Below are 20,889 nucleotides of genomic sequence, written 5' to 3'. Positions count from 1 at the left end.
TTCAGCAACCTCCGCCAGTATAAAGAAGGATTTGCCGAAAGACTTGGTCTGATTGAGCGGTCAGTTCCTTCTATCTATGGAGACGACGAACAGAGCACTTCGGTAAGCTGTATATAACGCTAAAAAGTGTGATGATAAGACGTCCCTGTCATTGTTTTGTTAGCATTAGCAGTTGCACCGTCTTCATATGTTAGCGCTGTGTGCTCGTTTTAGATTATAATGTAACTTCTGTGTTAAATAGTCGTTGTAATACAGGCAGTATTGTAGTAGTGGGCATGGATGGAGAAGTTAGTGTAAATATAGTAACACACCATTGCGTTACATCCATATGAAGACGTTGTTCTGTAGGTGCATCATCGTCATTTTCATCTCGCTCCGCCGGGTCCGACTCTGGCTCCAACATGTATGGCTGGATGGACAAATCTTCCGTTGTTGACATTTTGTAAATAATGTGTGAATATAAAGTTTCTGCGCCGCTAGATAATTGTATCTGTTCTATCAAACTACAAAGATGGCCGAACAGGGTGACGTTGAACCGAGTGTCACCTCTGCAACCTGGAGAGGAGGCAGGGTATGAAGTGTGTCATTTGCATTTGAAGAGACCGCCCCAAAACGAGTTGCTCTCAGAAGCGCATCAGAAAAGGGGTTGAAAAGGGGCCTGTGGAGCTATAATAATGAGGAATTCAGACCCAAGCATTGCAGTTTCGCGTTGTATAGACCACAACTGTATGATTTATATGTAAAAAGGAAGGATTTAAAAGCATGATATGTCTCCTTTAAGCAAGAAATGGTTTCAAATTAGGACTGCATGGCAGTGTAGTGCTGGCACTGGTCCCTCAATGAAAGAATATCTCCGTTTGAGTCCCGGCTTTGAGACTTTTCTGCCTGGAGTTTTCATGTTCTTCCAGAATGCGCCTGGAGTTTCTCTCGGTACTCTGGAAAAACACTGATTTCTAAAATTGCTCATAGATGTGAAAGTGGGTGTGTGGTCAGTGATAGACTGGTGACCTGTGAAGGGTGTACCCTCCTTAACCCAAAGACGGGGATCAGAGGACCCTTGGTTTAAGACATTTCAATTACAAAAAAGCCTTATAATAATTTCCTAGATTTTTTTATGGCTTGCGGTGTTCAATATATCTACTACTGGTGGCCATTGTGTGACACTTGAAATCTAAAACAGGGAATACTGAATTTGACTGAATTTATAACTCATGAGGATCACCCATAAAATGATGAGCCAGCTTAGCAAAGCATGTCCTTAAATTCAGAAAATAAAAAAAAAGTTACTTGTAGATTTATAGACACCTGCCCTTTCTAACACCCTGGTTTTTCCCCAAAATCTCCAAATAATGAGTTCATCAACAGTGTTCAAACTGTGAGGCTTATCTATAATTTAGTACAGGAGAATAAAATTAATCCACAGATGGATTCATTAATAAAACAGTCAACTCTGTGACATGAGAGGTTGAAAAGCTTACATAACCCCCATTATGGGCGAAGTAATCTGACTGCATAAAGAAACATATATATATATATATATATATATATATAGAGGCATGAAATGTTAAACACCAGAGAGCTGCAGGATCATAAATAAAAGGACCTGGAGAGGCTGGAGAAGCTAAAGGATGATGCCAGGAAACGGCAGAAACAATAACAGATTTGGTAAAACTGCTGAAAGCACAGAGGCTTTCTCTGATAATTTGAAATAAACAAAGTTATACAGTAGGCTGCTGACAAATTCAGCACAGGCTTAATGTGCAGCTTCCTTGGGGATATTCTTAACAAAAACAAGGGGGCTTTCAAAATGTTTTGGCCTGAATGTGTTTGTAAACACATTTTCTCTGTTTGATAAAAGAACATCAGTTTAAAGCACAATCAAAGTGGCTTTCGAACAAAATCTGTCAACTCCAAAGGGCTTTAAGTTAAGACGATTTACCAATCGGCCATAACAATATGAACACCTGCTTAATATTTGTTACCTTTGGTACTTCTGTTGCTACCAAAACAGCTCTGACTAGTCGAAGAATAGATTACAGAAGACTTTTGAAGGTGTGTTGTGGTATCAGGTACCAAGCAGCAGATCCCTTGTTGCCTGGAAGCTACGAAACCGGAGCCTTCATGGGCTCGTGTGCATCAATGAGCCTCAGCCGTCCGTGACCTTGTCGCAAGTTTATCCCTTTTACTCCCTTGCTTCTCTATACAGAACAAACCGAGGTGCACTGTGTGACTTGAGAAGCAGCTGTTTTTTCCTTGGACCAGTTTTGATAGATAATGGCTGGGACTGGGCAATTACTTGAATATAAAGTCAAGTCGCGATGTGAGAGGTTGTAATTTGCTAATGCAGAAGCTGCAATTTGATAAAACCCCTGAAAGGCTCTTGTTGTCCGGTGGGCAATGCAGGTGACTTTCTCAATCCACAGCTGTCCACAATACACAAGGATAGTAACGTGTACACTGTGTTCAGTTCAATCCTCTTGGCATTGGTTTCAAAAGAAAAGAAAAAAGCGTTTGGTCTAGAGAGAAATGTTGGTGTGAAATAAAGTTCAGAAAGTGAGCTGCAGATTATGATTAGAGTAGTTATCAATCCTTTAAGTGCTACTTTAATATGTGGAAGATTCAATATAGCTTTCCGAGTGTTATTGATTTGTTAAGTGTAACACATTTAGTTTGTTGTGACATTTTGAAATTGATATTTGCGCTGAATATTGTTAATGTGAATTTATAAAACATATAATACCTGTTTGAAGCAATTGTTGTTTCCAGGTCTCATTTTTGTATTAGAAAACAGCATTGGAGCATCAGTGTGAGTAGACTGCAGCACAAGAAACTTGTAAAGTGCATTGTATTTAGGTCTACAGGTAAACTTAAAGAAAAACAAAATAGTCAAATCGCAGTACCTGTCAGGAAAACCAAATTAGTCCCCTTATCAGCCAGCAAGAATACTTATCACTTGTTTTGGCTGATTGGTGTATCAGTCATTTCGTGAGTATTTTAGATTACACCTCGGATTAGAAATACCTTCAGAACTTTCGATGTGTCCACTTATTGATCTGGCCGCCTTCACATCAATAAAAGGGCATCTTCCACTTTCCACAAAGGGAAATTCAAAATACTAACGAGTATTTTTTTTCCCTCTCATTTCAAAACTGTATATCTATATTTCAAAGGGGAACAAAAAAGAGAAAACCTGCACACAGCGGGATTTTGAGTTTCTGCAATCTGATTTTAGCCTCTTCCCCCTCTGCCTTGTACTAAGATGGGTGTCAGCATCTCTCTCTTTCTGGACTGGGTGACAATCTAACCGTGTCTAAAAATGTACACTGGCAGGTCATAAGCCAAATGTATGACGACAGTGAATGTAGTTAGAGGAGAAAAGCCCCTGAAGCGTACTGTTCCCGCTCCTTTGTGAGTCACTTGAGTTGGGCTTACTTTCCAGACAGACTTTAAAAAAAAAAACCGGGGAGCGCTGACATTCATCTTTCAGCTCACTGTGTTTTAGCAAGTTTTGACGAGCTAAAATATAGTGAACTGGGTGAGAAAAAAGCATTTTAAAGCACAGAAATGTAGATTCATGGATTTGAATAAAACATACTTGTGAGGTAAATGTTGTTATTCATTCCTAAAAAACCAAACAAATTGTTTGAGTAACCTTTAATCAATGATAAATAGCTAGTGTTAAGATTACATAATTGTACTATTAAAATTTCAAAGAACTAATTGTACCCCTGTGTTGAATATTTAAGCCTCCCAGTCATTTAATGATGAAAATTATTCCCACCTCATCAATACTATGGTGCGATTATATCCGTAATGACCTTATTTCCTTGATGAATGTCCACATGTCCCACCACATGTCTAACATGAATATGAAGCTGAAGAATGATGTTATCGTTAGGGCAAAATGCAAATGAAATCCCCACCAGAATGGCTTGAATGTGATTTATCTGCAAATTACACTCAGCATCTGAGGTCAGCAGCGAAGGCGCTGTTAGCTACAAGTGGCGGTTACTTGCTGGAGGCTGATATTACTCCAGAAAAAGGATCTGTGTGTGCCTATCAAAGTGTAGCTCTTCTCATCTGCTGTAATACAAAGTTATATGGAACACAGAGTGCAGCTGTTAAGGCCCAATAGGAGTACAACTTTCAAAGGCACTGGACATGAGATCAGATGTCTGGCAAGATGCGACTGCAGAGGAGCCGCAGCAAGTTAGCAGTGTGATGCCGTGGCTGCTCTAAAATAAATCATGACGCAAAGCCAACAGTCCTGGGTAGGAAAGTCTCTCTTTCTTTCATACCGACCCTACCTGCTGATAGCATTGTCCACAACAGATAAGGTTTCTGTGAAGGATGTGAGAACCACTTCACAACTGCTCAATTGTTATACTTGTTAAGCCGATCATTTTGTCGCACTTGACACTTGAAACAAGATTGTTAAAAAATGATGAGGTCAATCAAAGTCTCAGCACATAGGCAGACATCAATTCAAAACCACCATTTTTTCCCTCCTCAAATAACAGCTTTCTCGCCAAGTTTAAAAATGGGAGACATACATGTAATTGTAGTTGTCTTGTCAGTTCCCCCACAGCGCGGGAGCTGACAGTGATTGACAAGCAACAGCAAGTCTGAAGAGAGACAAAAATACCCTTTTCAAATTGGTCTACAGAAGTCATCAAATCTCCTGGCTCATCTTGCCCACTCACTGTCGCTTGCACGCACTCACGCACGCACACACGCACGCACGCACGCCCTCAAATCAGCCAAACTGGCGAGAGGGCACACTCCTCATTACGCTCTAATTGAAAGCATCCCCGAACTGTGCTTGAACTAACTTTCCAAACAAGTAGGGTGTCACATTAGGTCATGAACTATGCAGGCGGTGTGTCCTCCCTCCTGCTGCACTTCCTCCCTTTGTCTCAGGATGGAGCTTCAGTGCCAGGGAGCAGCTCGCCACACATAATAGAGGAGGGCTAATAATGGCCAGCGAGGATCGATACAGCAGTGCTTTGCTGATGACTTAGTGGGAGTCATGCGGAGCCGCTAACCTCTGCACCATCTTAAAAAGACGTTCTCCTCACCACTGGAGCTCCTATCGAGCCTCATCCCTTGTGTGATGCTACAATCGATGCGGAAAAGAAGGCGACAGAAAAGTATAATGGCTGAAGTAGCCCTCCACCCTCACCCGCCCCCCTTCATCCCAAGGTATTCATCAAGTCCTTTATGAGGAAGAAGGAAGATGGCAGAAGGCTTGCTGGGGGCAAACTGTGGGCTGGTTTGTCAATGTGACTCCTGGCTTAGTATTAGCGTCATGCAGATTGGTTGAAGGGCTGGAATAAATTACAGTTCAGGGGACTGTAATATTCAGCATGGTGATGTTATCAGGGAGTTCTAGAGAAAAATTACCAACTTAAAACCATAGAACACACAAGAAACAGTGAGATATACATATACATGTGTTATTAATGCTACACAACATGACCCTTTGTTTAGTATTGTGTAAATGATCAGTTCTTGTAAAGATATCATTAAATGCTAATTATACAATTAAAGGTCTTGCCAAGTTGTCGAAAACTGACTACACACATTTCACCATTTCTAGTTTGAATATTCTCAGAATTTGCATCTTGAAGATTTTCATATCATTGTTGAATTATACTGTACTACAATACAATGCGCAACTCATCGAAAACCAATAAAATATGCCTTCCTAGACTTTGTGTTTATTTTTGAAAATCGACACCGTCACCTTTAATTTCCACATTTTTTCTCTCATATGAGGGAGATATATGAACCCATCAGGTGCAGCATTTGGGAATAGGAGATGCTTTGTGAAAGCAAAAGGGCAAAACAATACAATTTTTTATTCTATTATCAGAAATACGAGAAAAATATCACCTCATCAAAAATGGTACATGGCTTTCACTTATATATGTTCCTGCAGTCGAGCATTTCCTTTGATCAAACTTTTTTTGCTCAGAACTAAAGGGTTAAGGTAAATAGAGTAGACTATACAATGCTGATGGTTTGAATTCTTTTTTTAAGTGATCATCAACAGATCAATATAGCTCAGCAATACCGAATTTCTGGAGTGACAGCACTAAAAGTTGTGTTATAAATATTCATGTGTGAGACAGATGCTGCTCAGCCCCGGCGTTGTGGTTATGGTCAGGCTTTAGTAAAGCCCGATGCGTGATGGGCAGCGGGGTCAGGCAGAGCCGTGCTCCTCTCTTCGGAATGCAGAGTGACAAAGATCCATCACTTCTACGCAAATACTGCAGCGGCTGGATGAACAGCCCTCTGCTGCCTGCTACATTACAGCAGAGAAGGTGCGAACGGGGAATTTGGTTTTTCGAGGAAAAGGAATAAGCAAATCCCATTCCACATCCACAAACTTCATCACACCCACATCCACACCTTGGTCTTATTACTTGTGCTCCTATCTGCTGACTGCAAGCACAAAAATAACAAATCCCTTTGTTGAACCTTGTTAACAGTCCATGAAAAGTGGAGAGCAGAAGGAGCTACAGATAGAGGATAGCATTAATGGCCTGCCTCCAATGTGCTTTTCATTTACTCTGACATCTTGACCGGGCACATTTCTGGGAGTGGAAGGTCACAGAAAAGACAAGAAGTTCTCAAATGCTACTCACATTGAATTTGATGATGTCGTATATCAAGTAACGAGGGACAGGCTGACCATTCACCTTGTCGATGATCATCTCCTGCAGGGACAAAGACAAGAGTGAGGTCAGGAGATGAACCTTTCAAAAATGGTACTTTATGAGTAGGAAGAGAATATAGAAGGAAATGTAGAATGTATTATGTGCAATCTTAACATCACTGCATGCCAAAAATAGTGCTGGTTTGAAAGAGACCGTAGGATTGGACACTAAAGTGTGAGTTATCTCCAGAGGACGGATGTTCAGAGAGAAGCAGGACAACTGAGGCAGTGCAGAGGATAACAAGGAATTGGGGAGGCGGGTGTGTCTTAGTGCCTGGGTCTGCTAAAGGAAGACATGAAGCCGGAATAGCACTGCTATCTATTATGCAAAGCGCTTCAAGCTGAGGTCAGCTGCAGCCGTGGTGCAGGACACTCCACACGTGCAACTGTTTTATACAAGAAATGTGTGATGAGATGAGATGAGGGCAAAGATGAAGCATGTAAACGTCACCAGTGCTGAAATAACTGAAGCGACAATAGTTACTATGAAGACTGAGGAGTGAAACACCACTTTAGAATATTTTTTTCCCTTTTTTCTTAATAAAATATTTAGGTGACTCACAGGGCCCTACTGCTGTAACTGACAGGCCGGAGTTAAACAGGGAAGCTGTCGCTCAATGAACCGGCTTCTCCACAAAAACTTAATTCTGCAAAGTTGGCCTGTGGATACAAATTTCACAGGTAAAGGCAATGATGTATGTCAAGTGATCCATTAAATCACACTTATGCAGAAATTGCCTGATTAAAAAGAAAAGATGTGTTGTGGGTCATTTGAGTCGTTTAGTCTTTTAGAGGTGCTAAAATGGGAATATTGAGGCTTTTTATCAATTAATCACCAACATTAAATCAGACAGCTCAAGCATGCAACTCCTCTGGTCTAGGAGAAATAGTTTGACACTCAAATAGCTTAATTTTAGAAAAGGAAAAACAGGGGTAGATTTGACTTTTAAAATATAATAATGAAATAATAGGTTTGTTTAATTCCTACAGAAACTAAAAGGAGAAACAAAAAAGCTGATTTTTTAAAGGTTGTATTGTGCTGTGACATTCTTTTCTTTGAAAATACACATCAGAAATATACTTCTTTTTTTTTAATGTATATGATTTCTTTGACTAATGAGATCCTGACATCAAAATGTAAGATTTGAACTAATTTAAAAAAAAAAATAAATTCAAGGGGAATTTTTTCTTTGGGGCACATCATCCTGCAGCACTTCCACTTGTGTGTGTCACTTTATCTGGATGGGGGGAGAAATGCCACTTCATTATGGCCACATCAGGACTTTTGGTAGTGTGTGATAATGATCAATCATAGAAGAAAATAACTCAAATGTGCACCTCTACTGGCTGACATAACTCTATTTCACATCTCGCAGGGCAAAAGGTCCAAGCATCAAAACTAAATTGCCAAAGCCAAACTAGTTGAAAGGAGAAAGCAATGCTAACGGGAGGCAGGCATCACACGGAAGGAGGGGCTGAAGAGGAGAAGTGATGTAATTCCGGGAGGCTGCCATCATTATGCATCTGGTGCACTGAACCGTTGCGCAGACAGACAGCAGCCGACGAATACATTAGTGTGACCAAAAGAAACCGCCAGAAATTCAATTAACATCGTGCATCCATCCCAAATTGGAACTTCAGTTGATGTAAAGCTCATTAAAAATGGCACTGCAAAGCATCACATGAAGACAAAGAGCAGCAGCTTCGGGGTGAAGATGAAGCATATTAGACAACACAACTTTGCTTCTCGAGGGAGATTCATACACGGCACAGCCTCTGAACTGAGAGCCAGGAGCGCCAACATTTACATGAACGTCAGTCAAAACAAACCTGGGAGCAATCTGAACACACATCTGCACTTCGCCTTCAAAGGAAGGCTAATACGCTGCAATTAGATGTCCTGCCTGAACGAGGAAACCAAAACGCACGGCATCAATCAGCGACTCTTAAGCCGAGAGGAAGGCGCACACCTGTTTTGCATAAAATTGAAAAACCGACAAAACGGAAGACCAGGAGCAAAACAAGAAGACTGGCGACCAGCACATCAGTTATGGGGTTGATGCGAGAATGCTCAACACAAACCCTTCCAGACATGTGTAATCAAACCACTGACTACATGGACATGCTGCAATTTCCTTCCCGTCGTCATTTCAAGGGAGGGAGGGTGATAATGACTCATGCGAGTGCACCTGCTGCCGGGGCGAACTGGGACTCGTGTGCCCTAAAACTGCCCCAACATGCCAGAGAAAACATGAGCTTGATAATAAACCACCAGGATAAGCCAGAGTCCTGCACCGCCACCCCAGGGGAGCGTGCCGCAGAGCATCACGAGAAAACACAACGCTGCGCAGAGCCTGAAATCTGTGTAACATTTCATTAGAGGTCTCCCCAAGACAGGCAGGTGGCTTTTACTGTCAGCCACTTTGGTGGGCTTTGCTGTCTCTCTGAAACATGCTCTTCTTTCACCTGAGGTTTGGCAACTGATGTCAATTATCTGCAAGACCGAGCAGCAGGGGCATGATGGGAATGTTACAGGGTTGGAGAAGAAGTGGGCATGAAACTCCATTTAAAAAAAAAAAAGAAAGAAAATAAACAGGGCAACTTGGAGAGAAGAGGGGAAAGACAGCTACAGTGGTGCAATATATAAATCAAACCAAGTACCGTATTTGCCCAAATATTCGGTTATTGATTGTAAGACAATTTACCTGAAAAAAGGTCTGCCTCCAATTTTGCCTTTTTTCCCATATCAATCTTCGTTCGACCTCCTGCCATTGGCATCATAGTGACCTTTGACTTCCTTAATCTTCTCTCACAAAATAACTCAATTGTTTTTGGTATTTGGTCAGTATGTTGATTTAGAGCAGCACCCCCTGGTGAATTGAATGCCAAGTGCTTATTCTAAAGCACTGGATGGCTGCACCATCTGTAACACTCTCCAGAGCCCGAAGCACATTGTTTTGCACAGATCTCCCACCTCGGTGGTTTCATGCTCTGATTGAGCATGCTCCTCCCAGAAAGCGTTCTTCTCATTACCATCCAAAGCCTTTAAACGGCTTGTTAATTACAACGTATGGCACCTGGAGACGGCTTGTCACCCCCCAGAATGATCATCATGTCACCGTCCGTTGCACACACCTGATGTTCCTCTGCCTCACATCAGGTTTCTGCAGATCTGCCGACACTTTGCAGTTATTTTGCGGAACTCGGCATAAAACCCAGAGCTGAACATTAGACCCTGAAGGTAACCCCACTTTCTCAGCTCTACTTCTGGATGAAAGAAAAGTTATCAAAGTTCTAGTCAAACGAGTACCGTGATAGGAAAAGCATCAACTCACCCCATCCAGTAGCGTCTTTGCTAAGTGGACACGTGGATCTTTCCGGAAAGGAAACTCGAGCTTCTCTATGTGGAAGATGGTGTTGTCTCTGTCGATCATGAACACTTCGTTCTTTCCATTGATCAGCATCATGTACCTGAGAAAGGAGGAGTTACACTATTATTCAGTGTGATTGAACACTATACAGTTGGATCAATAGGTTTGATATTGCTCAGGGGTCATGATGGAGCAACTATAGACAAAACGTACAAGTGAGGACATGGGCGTGAATGTTAAAGTGTCCAAATTTGCTTTTGTATAATGACATACAGCACGTACATATCACAGCTGCCTCTGCAGCTATCACTTTACACCGGGCACTTATAGCAACCTTTTTCAGAGAGCAGACATTTAAGACTCATACTGTTGTGATTCAATCAAACCAAATAAACCTTCTGCTGGTGAACAGCACATTCAGGTTGGATCCATATCTCAAAGTAATGAGAAAAGGTGCCCTCTGGCTTTAAAATGTTCAAAGCCCAGCTGACATTTAGATGTGTTCCTATTAAAATTCCTGTCAATTTTTTGTGGAACTTGTCACAGTAGTTCCATCTAAATCTAAATTCATCAACGTTAAAGAGACCATAAACCGAAGCTTCACACAGTCCAGGCACTTGTGTTGCATGTGTTTCCTCAATAATTATTGCGCTCCAATACAGTGCACTTGTACGAAAGCCAGTATGTCTAACATAAACTACAATCAGAACGTTGAGAATTTTTCCAATTGTGTAAACGTTTGAGTGTTCTCTTTGGGGTTGCTGTCAAGCATTAATTACAACCTCTTAACACATTAAGATAGGAGTGTCCAACTGATTTTAGTTGCTAGCATAATAACCTATAACTGCAACAACCCCCCCCCCCCCCATTTGATTTTAAGCAAGTCCAAGAAGTGGAAGCACATTCTGAAAACATTCACATTTATGCCAACATCATTATGGGAAAGAAGAAAAAAATTAAATAAATTGCCACAGTGATTCTGTACAAAAATGCTGAAAAAGAAAGAGAAAAGAATTGTGTTTCTCAGACGACTAGATTTCTGCAGCCTTCGGTGTGTGTATGTTTTCAGTAATTCACTTTGCAAAATAGATGCTCATAGAATTCTGCTGGTAATAAGGTGGCTGGCTTTCACTGCTACTTAGTTGTTATATGTGCTGTGTTCTGCACGCTAATTTACGGAAAACAGAGCAACAGACAGAGGGCAAATTAGAAATAAAAGTTGCTTTGGGACCCGTATGGGAATCTGGAACAGGCAACTTAAGCTCCAAGTATATATAAATATCACCACCGATAGCTGCTAATTAGACTGTTTTCCCAAAGCAACCACAAAAGCAGATTTGATCAGAGTGACTGAAAAAGTACAAATCTTTAACCAACAACACATCAGGTTGATAATAACATTAACTGAACTGATTATAAAGGTTTTTTTTTTTTATCCGTTATGGCCTCGAACAAACAAAATTTGTACTATTACAGGAGATTACTCTATCTTCAAATTGCAAACATCACCACTGGCCCAAGCTCGACTAATCCACAACTGGCTTCTGCAGGTGAGATAAAGGCTTAGAAGCACAACAGAAAAGTCGTTACAAAAAACCCCCCATTTTCAGTCTCACAAATTTGAGTTTTGTAACAAAACAGTGAATTGATGCACTGAAATGACATCTTTTGCAGCAAGCATAACCTTTGATTAAAATGGTGTAAACCAACACAAATGTTGCCGAACATACCCTCTATTACCATGTAAGTTGTTAACAATACATGCCATTTCGTCACTGTGAATAATTAATTTCAAAATATCACTTTTTGTGTTTCATTGTCAACTTTAAAAAAAGACATTTCTTCAGGTACCATTGCGTCAGACTACATTACACAACTGGAGATTTAGGAGTGTTCTGTCCATTATATATCCTGTAAGAGTTCCAGCTCTCCATGTCAAAAAAAGTGAAAATGTAGTGAAACCACCGTAAGAATTGAAAGGATGGGATATTGCCGGAAAATTACTTTTTCATCCTCGAGCACGCCCGACTGTCACTGGAAAGCGGTGACTGTTAGACTGTTAAAATAGCTGCCAAAATAGGCCAGCTTCCCAGGATGGGTCACAAACAAGCATTTAGCTGGTGTTAATTTGACTCCACTTTCCATCTACACTGTGCTTACAGGTGTGCAAGGCCGCCGGTGCACGAAACGTCAGGACGCTTATTCTCCCTTTTCTCTGCTTGAAGAATTACTACAGCGGATGAGATTTGGCTTCAAATAACCAGCGCGCATACTTGAGGTGTGGAGTTGCATTTCATACTTTGCAGCACAATTTTTTTCGGGAGCTGTAGGCAATAAAAATCATAGACAGGGAGTTCTTCTTGCTTAGGAGGTAATCTGCCCTTACATAAAGACCCCATCTGGACAACAGTCATCCAAATCATTTGAGACCAAATCACAATTTTAAGCCACCATCTTGCATGATCTGGTCCGTTTAAAAAGATTAACCTAATATAGGACATGTAATGGGATTTCTTTTTGCCTGATTGGGGCTACATTAAACTATGCTGGGTGTTATTTGAATATCATATGTTTGTTTATTAGCTCGGGTTGTCAAAGTGTGACCGCCTCTTCTCACACTGCTGCTGCTGCACTCCCCTTATGTCATAATATGTTTACCACCGTAAAATACATTTCAACTGTTGAGATCCACGGGCAATAAAATGCATACATCTTCTCGTACTAAGCTTTGATAGTATAATCAGGCCTTTGTATAAAGTCTGCACAGATTTAAAAGAAATTGCAAGTTTAATGACCAAAAAAAAAACCCATTGGTTTTACCCTCAACTGACATCAAACAATAAAACCAACGGCTGAGATTATCCTTCATTTCATTAAGTCAATGTCAGATATTTGTAAAAATTAAATCCTAAAAAACATATAATAGAAACGATAGTATTCATCCAAATGTTTATCGCCTGATCTCATAGGTTGGAAACCAATGCAGCATTCTCAAATGAATAACATTAAACCAACTCAAATTGTTGATCCTCCCGTCTGTTGATTCCCAACAAAACGTTGAAAACATGAGCCACGCCCCAACAACACAGGCGCCATTGTGGCCTTTGTGTTTCCCCCTGAAACACTGGAGCAGCAGCAGCATCATGCAGTCAAAGCTTTTGTCATCACTTTGTTTATTGTTTTGCACACTTTGTCCTAGAGCAGTGATTCCCAACCTGGGGGACAGACCGCCCGGGTTTCGTCAACGATTGATTTGAGGGGTATGGGGTCGCGAGGCCGTTGTGATTTTAAGGGGTAGAACATCTTTTTATGTTTTAGAACTAGGTGAGTCAGCATTTAATCTGTTTGTCACAAAACTACTACATTTAAGCAATTACATTTGTGTGAAGTGTATCATTTATTGAAAAAAGTATTCATTTTCAATTACTAAACAAATGTTTTGTCAGGCTATGGACATGTTGAACGTGAACATCCCATCTCCAATATAGACAAAGAGGAGCTCGTAAAATAAAGTAAAAGAAGGAAAAAAACAGCCAAGCTAAAAAGAGAGATGAATCCGTCAAAAAGAATGAAAAAAAAGAGCATTCCAAAAAAGTTATACAAAGACAAAATTAGAGCTGAATGCAACTTTAATGGTGAAAAACTGGTGTTCTGGTGTCGCTTTAGCTTGAAGCTTGAAGCTTTTAATTGCCAAACCCCCCGACAGATAAACAGAAAAGGGCCTTCATGTGATGTGTCTTGCTTTCCTACTTCTTATAAACATAACTTCGAGACCATTGATCATATCTATAACATAAAATAAAAAACAAAAATACCAGAAGGCGAAGAAATGGAGCTTTGTGCTTGTGAGTGGTCATTATGGCCAAGACTGCCACAGTAAGATCATCCATCCCCTGACAAGATTCACCAGCGTACCATACATGACCTTCCCAGTATAGTCAAAAACACACAATAATACTGAATAACTGGCAGATACAGAAAGCTGAAGTTATCTAGGAACAGAATTTTTTTTTTTTTTTTGACATAAACAGCTCCAAAGTTACAATAAGTCCAGGGGTACTCTGCATAGTAGGGTGAAAGGGCTTTATTCTTTCAGAAAAAAAGATACAATTAATTTCTAAGTCAGTCTCTGCCCCGCTGGTGCACAAGAAGGTGAACCCATTCACACGTTTACAAATGGAAACAGGACAAATTGTGTCAGAATAAAAATGAGACAGCCTGTCACGAAGCAGACATTACATATTACACGAGTATGAAGCTATTTTGCTTACCGGTTGTTTTATTAGGACTGAAGAGAGCTCGTCTTTGCAAAGTCCTGCTGTGTTGTGAAGGTGTGCAGCATCACAGAGTATCCGACTCCCATTAAAGAATGCTAATGACAAATGTACATATTTAGCAATCTGGTGGCTTCATTATACACCTCCCATGAACTCAATTACACTTTGCAGCCTGCCTGCTGCTCTTCAAGACAAAATGCCGAGTGCAGAACGAAGCAGGATGAACTAATGTCATAATTAGCAACCGCAGTCCTGCTGTATTTCGAAAGGTTAAGTATCCCAATCAATGCGACGAAAGGCGGAGGCTAATTATCTTTTAAATTCAACATATGGGGAAATTCACACCCTGAGAACGTGGGTGAAAGGCTTTGATGGAATTCAAATTCAGACCTCACCAACACTAAATCAAGGTCGGCTGGCAGAGATGGATTTGAGATTAGCGACTTCCCCACACGCAACACGGTGCATTTCTCATACCTGCTGTGGCTCTCCACCCTTACAACAGAAGGATTAGATGTAATAAATATGCCAGCGATACCAGCTGGTTCAAAGAGGGGGAACTTGACAAGATGCCAAGAAAGAGTGTGTATAGAGTTTAGCAGACGTCTGCACTCGCAGCCGGATCGTGGCTTTCGCCTCAATAGTAAGAAGTAAACACAGTTGTGCCACTACAAAATAAAGAACTACAACTTCTGCTTTCATTACCGATTTATGTGCAGAAGAGTGTCTCAATAAAGACACTAATCCAAAGTGAGAAGGAGAGAAAATAGCTTGGCAAACAGTCAAAATCCTAAAAGTAACTAAACAAGTGAATGCTGCCAATTTGGTCAATCCACATTTGAACTAGAAAACAGCGCATTACACATTTCATTTTGGGGTTAAACTACCCTAAGCCCAGGGAAGGAAGTAGGGATGCCCTGATACCACATTATCGGAGTACTTCACAACACGACTCTTAGAATTACGTCATATATTTAGCGCTACTTAGCATCCTTTTCCTGAGCATTGGTAAGCGGGTAAAAAAAAAACTGTCATCCTTGTTTACATGCTTTCTTTTTAAAATGCAAATGTTACAGTTAGCCTGCTACCGTACTGTATGATCTGTGCTGAAATCTGTCTGTTGTGTGCATCAGTTTTATCGGTATGAGAACTGCAAGTCATTTCTTCAGGCGTACAGAAAAACGTTGGAGTGTGAATTATAGGACAATTAAATGATACATATCTTTAAATGCAGATCCTTTTTTTTGTACTAGTTGAATCAACATTGACACACTGAAGACCATGCCATAAAAAAGGGGCAAGTTTTTGATTATCTAATAGAAATATCTCATTTTTTACATCTACCTGTGCTTTGAAATTGCAATGACAGGGCTGGAGTACATGAGAGCATTCATTTTTCATGAGCCGGTGCTCCTTTTTAGTATGGTCATCAATTTCAACATGTATTACAATATGAAATGACTGAAAATCTTAAGGAGGTCTGGCTTTCAGTAAAAAAAATAGGGCAGCACAATTTCACATAATTAAAATATACAGTTATTATTGTAAAATGTGTAGGTGGGCAGGGATTTAAAAGAGGAAGAGAAAATAAAAACAACAGCATAGAAAACTACTGTCTATCCATTGTTTATGTCCAGGGGTGAGTGTGTAGGTTGAGGCACTCCCTTTACAGTCAGCTGGTAATAATTTCAAAAGCCATTCATTTTGAAGGAGTGGAACAAGAGGCTAGACATCACATAATTATTTCCATCATCGACAAATGCTTTTCAAGTCCTCTGGACAAAGAAATTGGCCATCATAACACTGATCCAGTTAAAAGGGATGAGTGCAGTGCTCAGCGCAATGGGTTTGATCACATTCCCCTCCAGCTATAACAGGGAAAACATAAAGATAAATAAAAATTTAAAAAAACAGCAGCCCTTAGATATCAGTCTCATCATAATCAAAAGGGGGGGGGGGGGGGGGACAAGGAATGTGGGAGGGGAAGGAAAGAAAAGAAGGGCGAGTCGGCCAGCTGTGGCTGCACTTATTATTTCAGGGTGAGACACAATGAAAGTATTAAAAACGAACCAGAGGCAGTGCCGACTGAAATGGATCAGAAAGAAAACAGGAAATGTCAGGAGAGCTCAGTTTTAATAAAATGATGATTCCCTTCTTTATGCAAAGAGAGAATGTCTATTATGCGGGAAAAGGACCGATTTCTATGGAGATCAAACCGATGGGGTGGGTGTCACAACAGAGAGGATTTGTCAAGCAGTAAGGACACAACAGGTCCGTGCTGAGGCAGAAGTGGATCCCCTGCTGTCTAATTGGCCAGTTAGCCATGGGCTAACGCTGTCAAGTATGTTCAGAAGAAAACTGGGACAGACCATTAGTTCTGTGTCACTACGGATGGTCCTCCTCTTCAACATGACTTCACCTTATTCTCATCCTTCCTCCTCTCTGAAGTCACAGTGGGGGGAGCATACACCACCGTCTGCTCCTATGACTGCTCACAAATTATTCAATATAATGTGTTCTTTTAAGCACACAGGTGTTGGGCCCTCCTCACTCCTCCTTTGCTCTCCCTTGTCCTCTGATGGCTGCTGTGAGCCTCAGATTTTATCCTTATCCCCCAAGTCATATCCCCCAAGCACGTAAGCCCTAATGAGGCACAGATGGCCATTGTGTCGGCTCCGCCAGTCTCGTCCGGTGACTTGACTGACAGCGGCTGACTTCCAGGGGAGGGCTTAGATCAGATCCAACAGCTTTGCACATCATTAGTGGTGCATCGACAAGCAGGACTGCTCTCTTTCCCCCAAAGAGGCCAAATGATTTCTCTTTTCAGACAGCCGCGGTACATGTCACAACAAAGATCAATGGTCGAGTGCACGCAACATTCTTCTGTTTGTTTGGGATTGTTTCCATCATTGAAGTCTATGTAAAGAAGGCCAATAGTTATTGGTCTGCCAAATACTAATTTCCGTTTTTGCTGGTCAGAGTTACTAAGGATGTTAGAAAAGAGCAAATGCCCAATGCAATACCATGTGCTACATCTAGGAGAATTAAAGGCAAAAGCTATATATTGAAATGGTTGATCTGTAAATGTTATAATTCCAACTGTTGACTGAATTTGTTTATTCAATTTCAGCTATTGGTTGCGCACAAGCCGGATGTTGTACTTTTGCCTTTCAGCTTAGAGGATTGCATACGACTCGACCCTGGCCAGAATGGGTAAGTGTTTTAAGGTAGGGCGGCATGATTGGCGGTCGCCAATGACAAGGTTGCACGTTCGATTCCCATCTCCACATGCCCAAAGTGTCCTTGGGCAAGTCACTGAACCCCAAACTGCTCTCATTGGAGTGGCAGCGCCTTGCATGGCCGCAGACTCCATTGGCGTGTGAATGGGTGAATGTGATGAACGATGTAAAGCGCTTTGGGGCTGCTCACACAGTTGAAAGGCCGCTATATAAGTGAAGTCCATATATCATTTACACAAACATTTATAATGTGAGGCAGTAATGTAATTGAAGTTACCTCAAATACAATTTTTATGTTTACGGACTCCACGTGCTGTACGTAATGCAGACCACTGATAAATGCAATAAACTAACCAGGAGAGCATGGAACACCAAACATGCTGTGAAAACAACTAACCAAGAAATGACAGACAGTATGCTGAACACTCTAATCTGGTATGTGAAAGAAAACATTGAATCATTGAGTCCTTGTTTTTGTGAGAGAATGAAGTGAATTGGGGAAAGGAAGAGACTTTAAACAAAATTATGGAAGACAAAAGACGTTCTCCCGGCCATTTTCTGTAATTATGTCCAAGTTTCGCAGCACTGTTTGTTTGAATATTCTCAAGGATGTGACTGAATCTTCCTCTTCCTCTTAAGAAGCACAAACCAAACCAGCAGAAGGTTCAACAACACGAAGATTAAAACGCCAGCTCAGGCTGTGTGCTGCTCTTGGCAAACCCACTGATTCAGCTGTCCTTTCCAAAGCCCATTAGAAGCCACCTTCTTGGCAGATCGAGGGTGGTGGCGGCAGTGATGGTGACAGGTCCCCCCCACCCCACTGGATGACAGGTCTGTGCATCAGGGCGGGCTGCATAACATTTGTAGAGAAGTGGGCTTGCATCAGCACTTTGTCACCATTGTGACTGTTATTGTGCTACTGAGCAAGGCAGTGTGTCAGGATTGTTAATGCATACAGAAAGGTTGTAAGGCACTGTCATCTATTTAAGCCTAAGTGCACCTCAGGCAGAGCATCTAGAGGTTGTTCAGAATTAGCAAGTTTTCCCACTTAACCTTTTCCAGTACAAATGGCACATTTTGTGAAAATATAAATGAAATTAGTCACTTAAAAAGTAAAAATGACTTTTTATTAGAATGGGAAACTTTTCTATTCTCCTCAGAGTGACAAAGAAAGGTTAAAGAGAAAGGAAGAATACTTAATGCCATAGGACCTCTGGAAATATGCAAAGAGAGAATCTTCCCCAACCACCTTGAGGAGACTCAATTGCAAGAAAAAAAAAAATCCTTTTTAGATCCTGAAAATGCCCCTGGCGAGAAGAGTGAGACATTTAATGAGAAATTCCCCGCAGTGCCTATGACAAACTATGACAGTACAATCTGTAAATCTGAGCAGACTTATCTATTGCAAGTCCTTCTTTTGTCATTATTTAAAACAAAAAAGGTTGTGCATTAGAAAGATTTTAAGATTAAGAAAGCAGGGAATTAAGATTTAAAGCGGAATTAATCTGGGCTAATTGAGAGACGTCTGTCTATCAATCTGAAGCTAAAAACTGTCTGAACCACAACAACACAAAACTCCAATGTGAACTAGAACATTAAATCTATTTTCTATACTGCTTTGCCCAATTTAAGAGTCTCAAAGTCCCAATCCCAGCAATGCCAGTCACAGATTAAGCTCTAACGTCTGTTTTTGGACCGGGGAAGGAAATTGGATTACATTAAGAAATCCCATGCACACACTTGGAATTTCTGTGTGGAGTCTGAATTGTGTGAATTAAATTTCAATCGCGACTTGCATAAAAGGCGTGGCTGTTGTGGCCAGCCAGGTGAAGTACAAACCACAGAGGTTCACGTAAGTTGCAAATAAAGTACCACACTCGAGATGTTCATGATAAATGTTTGAGCTCTGCACGGCAAAGCCGTATCAGAGAAACAGCATCAGAACACGTTGTCCCTCGCAGAGACAATAAAGGCTTTTTTTTTTTTTTCTTTGTCAGGTTTTCCCCATAGAGCACAACCCCATTACTTGTATGCAGACCACGACAAGACTGGAGCTGTGCGAGTATCAAAAATGTCACATTCATCCTCTGAACATTCCTATAGCCTATGTCAGACACACTTTGTACACTCGGTGTGTCAAAGGCAAACAACGAGAGGGCGGCAGCAGAATCCCAAACAGGAGGCTGACGCCACACAGGCTGAACAGAAAAACTTCAAAGTTCACATCTTAAAACCAAAACTTCAGCCATGTAAGTAGTGCGAGGTTGAGCTTCTTATGGTTATGAGCACAGCAGGAAATGTATAATGAATATCACTTTCGGGAGTTGAAGCATTGAAAAGACACCACATTGCGGATACAACATTTTGGTTTAAAAAAAACCCACAAAACTCTCAGTCATTGAGGACACGATGATCTGAGGATCAGAGAACTGTACATGTATTATTTGAAGCCAAAAAAAATCTGCTGGAGAGGACAAACCCGTCTTTGAATTTTACTTTTGAATAACAGACCTATTTTTTTTCTTCCCATATCTCATTCGCCATTTTGTATTTTTAGTTCAATAAAACAACACGACAACAGTTCATCCTTTTGTCATGTGTTTTCCAATTTATAATCTCAACTGCATGTCTTTCTCAAATACAAGAGTTGGTTCCATTTATATAAGGTGTTGATTTTCTCTGTTCTTTACTTCAGAGGGATGTAATGAGTTTGCCAGGGTATTAATTTGTATCAAGTCTTTCCATCAACCACAGTGCAACACCGAGAGACAGATCGCCACACACACACACACTCATTCACTTCACCTGAAACAGATGTATTTGCATTGTGGGAGGAGCTGTGGTGTGCAGCGACACAGGGAGAACATGCAAAACTCAAAGGCCTTCAAGCCCGACTTGTAACAGAACAGGGGCTGTTCTTGCTATGAGGAGTGAGGGCGAACTACGACACCATTTTTATGTATCAAAGGATACGTCAAAAAGTAGCAGGCAGTGGGAGGAATCAAGACCCTTACGTCTGAATGTAAAACACACACCCACACATGATGGGCACCAATTTAATTACACTAAAGGTAAATAAATTCAATCAGTGTCTCGCTATTAGAATGATCTCTGGTGACACTTAACAGTAAATGAATCCTGTGGGTGGGACTGGTTATGTAAGAGCCTTACAAAAACAGCAAGCAGCTGTCAGTCACCAGAACAAGCACCACGTAAAAAACACTGACGAGGACAAGAGAAAATTAAGAGCTAAACTTTTTTTTTTTTATTCTTTGAAGTCT

At 40.9% G+C, this 20,889-nt stretch overlaps 1 protein-coding gene across 1 annotated transcript in view; it reads right to left on the bottom strand.

Moving 5' to 3' along the window:
• Positions 1–20,889, bottom strand: part of rngtt (RNA guanylyltransferase and 5'-phosphatase) — a 108,478-nt gene that overhangs the window by 67,454 nt on the left and 20,135 nt on the right. Inside the window, exons 9-10 of the mRNA XM_080490264.1 lie at positions 10,057–10,192; positions 6,651–6,722 (exon numbers count right to left, since the gene is read on the bottom strand). Of these exons, the coding sequence (XP_080346390.1) occupies positions 6,651–6,722; positions 10,057–10,192 (208 nt within the window). The remainder of the gene's footprint in view (positions 1–6,650; positions 6,723–10,056; positions 10,193–20,889) is intronic.

Source organism: Lipophrys pholis, assembly GCF_963383615.2.
Source record: "Lipophrys pholis genome assembly, chromosome: 21".
NCBI classification, from domain to species: Eukaryota; Metazoa; Chordata; class Actinopteri; order Blenniiformes; family Blenniidae; genus Lipophrys; species Lipophrys pholis.
The sequence above is the reverse complement of the archived record's forward strand: the minus strand, read 5'-3'. Positions and strand labels throughout refer to the sequence as shown.